Genomic DNA, 6,000 nt, shown 5'->3' on the forward strand with positions numbered 1-6,000 from the left:
GGAGTTGAGGCCAAGATTGGATCAGCCTTGTTCTTATTGAATAGTGGAGCAGGCTGGAGGAGCCTACTCCTGCTCCTATTTCTTATGTTACGAGTCACGGCTGAGACTCAAGATTGGAAGTTATTTGTTTTCCAGTTTCATAAAGAAATGGATAAATGCCCTATATATTTGTGTAAAGTAATGATCAATAAAAGTTCAAGGGTAGCCATACTTTTCGTGGATTTGGTAACATGATTATTATGCACCTTTCCTTAAGATTTTAATCTGCAGAACAGTTTCAAAGCACTTTAGAGTTCATAGATTTGGGGGCTAGGATTATGAAGAAATAGGTCACCTTTTAGACTTTACAAGCTGGTGCAAAAATTCAACACCCATCATTGAGCCAGTTAGACATTAAAGACCACCAATTAGAAACTTTGGTTACATTTTAAGCACAACATTTCATTGGTCACAGTCAACCTCCCCAATACGTTGGAGTTAGCTCACTCAAATCTCACCTGTCCTTTACTTCATATATATACACACACAATTCCGTACCTTTTCATTCCACTTGTGTAGCTGGCTGTACCTCAGTTTACAGAAGAGAAACCCCTCCAGGTGAATACCGTAAATCTGACAAAAACAAGAAAAACAGACGCCTTTAGTGAATGAACATTTCAGTGAGAAATAAAACGAGAAGAGCGCCGAGTGTTTTATTTTATGAAGCGAGAAGCCACGTTTACCGCATATTGTATTCCCAGAGAGTCGCTCCTTATCTCAGTCTGGGCGATGGTGAATTGCATCTCGGTGCCGACGCCACACGGAGTAAAAGACAATTTCTCCGGGAACTGAATTGAATTGAATTGAATTGAAGAGCCGATTGTATTTGGGATGATACCGTCCACTCCTTCCGGCCTCCAGGGAGCTTTAGGCGGTGTCAGGGGCGGAGATTTTTGAGACGGAGGATGAAGCAAGTCGAGGAATTTACTGCTGCAATTACCTGAGCTTCTCCAGATACCAGTTGCACCCTTGGCTGGGGATTTGTTTCTTAGACTATACGGCAGCCGCTTCCTTCCCTGAGCGAGAAATTGTCCAAGAACAAACGGATCGCTCCAGGTTTCAAGTTAACTCGCTGCTGCCTAAGAACGGGACAAACTGAAGCACCAACTGGGGGAGGACTGTCTAACTACACCATAGTTTGAGATGGACGCCGACCAAATGCATTTTCTAACCGTACCCGTTTAAGAGACGACTAACCCAAATAAAAGAAACCTAACGATAAACCCAAAATCATAACAAAGCAAGAATACACTTAACAAATGAAATCATAGTATTATTCCCTATAAAAGAAAGACTTGCATTGATACAGCAACTTTTAACGACCACCAGCCATCCCAAAGCGCTTTACAGCCAACGTAATGCTTTTGAAGTGTAGTTAATGTAGGAAACGGGAGTCAATTTGTAAACAGCAAACTCCGACAAACAGCAATGTGATAATGTCGAGAATTCATTTGTGATGTTGATGGGAGGATAATTCCCATTGCTCTTCTTCAAAAGGGTACTATGGGATCTTTTATATCCACCTCAGAAAGCAGGTAGGATCCTCAATCACATCCAAAGAACAGTACCTCCAACTGTGCAGTACTCCCTGAATACTACACTAGAGTATCAGCCTAGACTTTTATGCTCATAGGCCAGAATGGATCTTGAACCCACAACCTTTGTACCTCTGAGGTACATGTGCTACTAACTAAGCCACAGCTGACAATATGGCACTAGTGTCCTATTTCTACAAGAACAACTTTCATTTATATGGCACCTTACCATAATTAGACCTCCCATTGTGCTTCATGGGAGTGCAATCAAACAAAACCTACCACGTTATTCATCAGGAGTGGCAACCCACTCATTTTGGTTTAAATGTGACTTCTTGATCATAGCCCGTGCACGTCCAGCTATGGCATTAGTGTAGGATTAGTATAAATGGGTGGTTGATGTTCGGTACAGACTCGGTGGGCCGAAGGGCCTGTTTCAGTGCTGTATCTCTAATCTAAAAAAAAAGATATCATAGTTAGTACAGAACGTGGAGTGGCACAGGTAAATTACAGATAATTATTAAGTTTATTTTTTTAGTGGTGAGTGTTTGTGTTTTGGCAGCGGTTAAAACAGTTAAACAGCTTTAAAGCTAAAAATAATCTACAAATAAATATAAACTAAGTGGCATCAACACAAGGGAAGGAGCTGATTGGTGGGTAGCTGGTGAGTGTTTCTTTTTGTCCTGATCGGGGACAAGTCATAAGTTTATTTCTGTTAAGTTTAAATAGTAATCTAATAAATAGAGGCATGGTAGGGTATCTCAGTCCCGCCAAATGCACACCCTGTGCTATGTGGGAACTCCAGGATCTTCTCATGTCCTGGACAACCACATATGCAGGAAGTGCAATCAGCTAGAGGAGCTTGAGCTCTGGTTTGAGCAGCTATTGGCATCATTGCATTGCAACCACGAGGCTGGATAGCACATTTCTGGAGGTGATCACCCTGCAGTTTAAGAGTATGCAGGCAGAGAGGTGACCGTCAGACAGACAAGGAGGACTGGACATGTTGTACAAGAGTCCCTTGAGTGCATCTTGCTGTCTAACTGGTCTTCAGTTCTGAATATTGGTAGGGTGATGATTCCTCTGGGGAGTACAACCACAGCCAAATCCATGGCACCATGGGTGTCTCAGCTGTACCTGGGCAGAGGAGGAAGGACAGAAAAGCAATAGTGAAAGAGGATTCAATAGTTAGGGGAGAAAACCAGCAATTCTGTCGTCACAGATGTGACTCCAGGACAGTATGTTGCCTCGCTGGTGCCAGAGTTAAGGCTGTCACAAAGTGGCTGCAGAACATCCTGAGGGGGGAGGATGAACAGTCAGAGATCGAGGTCCATATTGCTACCAATGACATTGGTAGAAAGAGGGATGAGGTCCTGCAGGCAGATTTTAGGGAGCTGGGAAAGAAATTAACAACCAGGATCTCAGAGGTAGTAATCTCCGGATTACTCCCAATGCCACACAATAGTGAGTACAGAAATAGGAGGATAAAGCAGATGAACATATAGCTGGAAGGATGCTGCAGGAGGAAGGCATTAGATTCCTGGGGCATTGGGATCAGTTCTGGGGGAGGTGGGACCTGTACAAGCCAGACTAGGCCAGGACCAATATCATCGCAGGGAGGTTTACTAGTGCTGTTGGGGTGGGTCTAAACTAGTTCAGCAAGGGAATGGCACCCTGATCATAGATTCAGAAGGGAGAAGCAAAGCTGGAAATGGAAAGCCAAAAATTAGTAAGCGAGTGTCTAAGGCAGAGGTAGCAAAGACTTGAAAATAGACAACAAAGGAGTTTGTCAGTGCTTAATGGTATATACTTCAATGTAAGGAGCCTAGTGAACATAGCAGTTGAGTTGAGGACACAGGTCGACACTTGGAAGTATGATATCATAGCTATTACTGAAACTGGCTTAAAGAAGGGCAGGGATGGCAGCTTAACGTTCCTGGTTACAGGTTTTTCAGATGAGATAGAGAGGGGGATAAAAAAGAAGTAGAAATATTGGTTAAAGAAATAGTTACAGCAGTGAGGAGTGATGCTATGTTAGAAGGATGAACAAATGACTCCATATGGTTGAACTGAAGAACAAAAAACGGACAGTCTCACTGCTGGGAGTGTACTCTAGGCCCCCAAACATTCAGAGGGAGATAGAAGAGCAAATATGTAGGCAAATTTCTGAGAAATGCAAAAACAATAGAACAGTAATAGTGGGGGATTTCAACTACATTAATATTAACTGGGATAGAATCAGTGTCAAAGGCACAGAGGGTTCTTAAATTGTATTCAGGTGAACATTTTTCAGTTTGCACATACCAAGACCAACAAGAGAAGGGACGGTTTTGTACTTAGTTATAGGGAATAAATCTGGGCAGGTGGAAGGGATATCAGTGGGAGAGCATTTTAGTGGTAGAGTTCATAATTCTGTTAGATTTAGAAAAGGACAAAGATAGATCAGGAGTAAAAGTTTTCAATTGGGAACAGGCCAATTTTATTAAACTGAAATGTGATTTTGCAGAAGTGGATTGGGAACAGCTACTTGAAGGTAAATCAGTGTCAGAGCAGTGGGAGGCATTCCAGGAGGAGATAGAGAGGATTCAGAACAAATATGTTCCCACAAAGAAAAAGAGTGGGACTCCGAAATCTAGAGTCCCTTGGATGTCATGAAGCAAAGAGGGTAGGATAAGACAAAAAAGGGAGGCTTATGCCAGATATCAAGAGCTCAATACTGCAGAAAGCCTGGCGAAGAATAGAAAGTGCAGGGGTGTAATTAAAAAGGAAATATGAGAGGGCATGAAAAAATATTGGTAAGCAAAACCAAGGAAAACCAAAGACCAAGAGGATAACTAAAGAGAGGGGTAGGACCTATTAGAGATCAAAAAGAACCTACGTGTGCAAATGGAAGACATGGGCTATGGTTCCTTTTTTTTATTTATTCATTCATGGGATATGAGCATCACTGGCAAGGCCAGCATTTATTGCCCATCCCTAATTGCCCTTGAGAAGGTGGTGGTGGCCTTCTTGAACTGCTGCAGTCCATGTGGGGTAGGTACACGAAAAATGCTGTTAGGGAGAGAGTTCCAGGATTTTTACCCAGCAACAGTGAAAGAACAAGGATATAGCCCCAAGTCAGGATGGTGTGTGACTTGGATGGGAACTTGGAGGTGGTAGTGTTCCCATGCGTCTGCTACCCTTGTTCTTTTAGGTGGCAGAGGTCGCTAGTTTGGAAGGTACTGTTGAAGGAGCCTTGACGATTTGCTGCAGTTTATCTTGTACGTGGTACACACTGCCGAAAGTGTGCACCGCTGGTGGAGGGAGTGAATGTTTAGGGTGGTGGATGAGGTACTGATCAAGCAGACTGCTTTGTTTTGGATGGTGTCGAACTTCTTGAGTGTTGTTGGAGCCGCACCCATCCAAGCAAGTGGAGATTATTTCATCACATCCTGACTTGTGCCTTGTGGATCGTGGACAAGCTTTGCTGGCTGGAGTCATACCTAGCGCAAAGGAAGATGGCTGTGGTTGTTGGAGGTCAATCATCTCAGCTCCACGACATCAGTCCAGGAGTTCCACAGGGTACTGACCTAGGCCCAACCGTCTTCAGCTGCTTCATCAATGACCTTCCTTCAATCATAATGTCAGAAGTGGGGATGTTCACTGATGATTGCACAATGTTCAGCACCCTTTGTGACTCCTCAAATACTGAAGCAGTCCATGTAGAAATGCAGCAAGACCTGGACAATATCCAGGCTTGGGCTGATAAGTGGAAAGTAACATTTGCCAGGCAATGACTATCTCCAACAAGAGAGAATCTAACCATCTCCCCTTGACATTCAATGGCATTACCATTGCTGAATCCCCCACTATCAACATCCTAGGGGCTACCATTGACCAGAAACTGAACTGGAGTAGCCATATAAATACCGTGGCTACAAGAGCAGGTCAGAGGCTTGGAATCCTGCGGTGAGTAACTCACCTCCTGACTCCCCAAAGCCTGTCCACCATCTACAACGCACAAGTCAGAAGTGTGATGGAATACTCTCCACTTGCCTGGATGGGTGCAGCTCCAACAACACTCAAGAAGCTCGACACCATCCAGAACAAAGCAGCCCACTTGATTGGCACACCATCCTCAAATATACACTCCCTCCACCACCGACGCACAGTGGCAGCAGTGTGTACCATATACAAGACGCATTGCAGCAACGCACCAAGGCTCCTGAGACAGCACCTTCCAAACCCGCGACCTCTACCACCTCGAAGGACAAGAGCAGCAGATGCATGGGAACATCACCACCTGCAAGTTCCCATCCAAGTCACACACCATCCTGACTTGGAACCATATCGCCGTTCCTTCACTGTTGCTGGGTCAAAATCCTGGAACTCCCTAACAGCACTGTGGGTGTACCTACCTCACATGGACTACAGCGGTTCAAGAAGG

General features: G+C 44.2%; 1 protein-coding gene across 1 annotated transcript in view; it reads right to left on the reverse strand.

The window, feature by feature from the left end:
• The window catches only part of rnf19a (ring finger protein 19A, RBR E3 ubiquitin protein ligase), a 247,116-nt gene extending 246,334 nt beyond the window's left edge, over positions 1-782 (reverse strand). Inside the window, 2 exon segments of the mRNA XM_068032374.1 lie at positions 538-612; positions 723-782. Of these exon segments, the coding sequence (XP_067888475.1) occupies positions 538-612; positions 723-782 (135 nt within the window).
• Between the last annotated feature and the right edge of the window lie 5,218 nt (positions 783-6,000).

Source organism: Heterodontus francisci, chromosome 5 (assembly GCF_036365525.1).
Source record: "Heterodontus francisci isolate sHetFra1 chromosome 5, sHetFra1.hap1, whole genome shotgun sequence".
NCBI classification, from domain to species: domain Eukaryota; kingdom Metazoa; phylum Chordata; class Chondrichthyes; order Heterodontiformes; family Heterodontidae; genus Heterodontus; species Heterodontus francisci.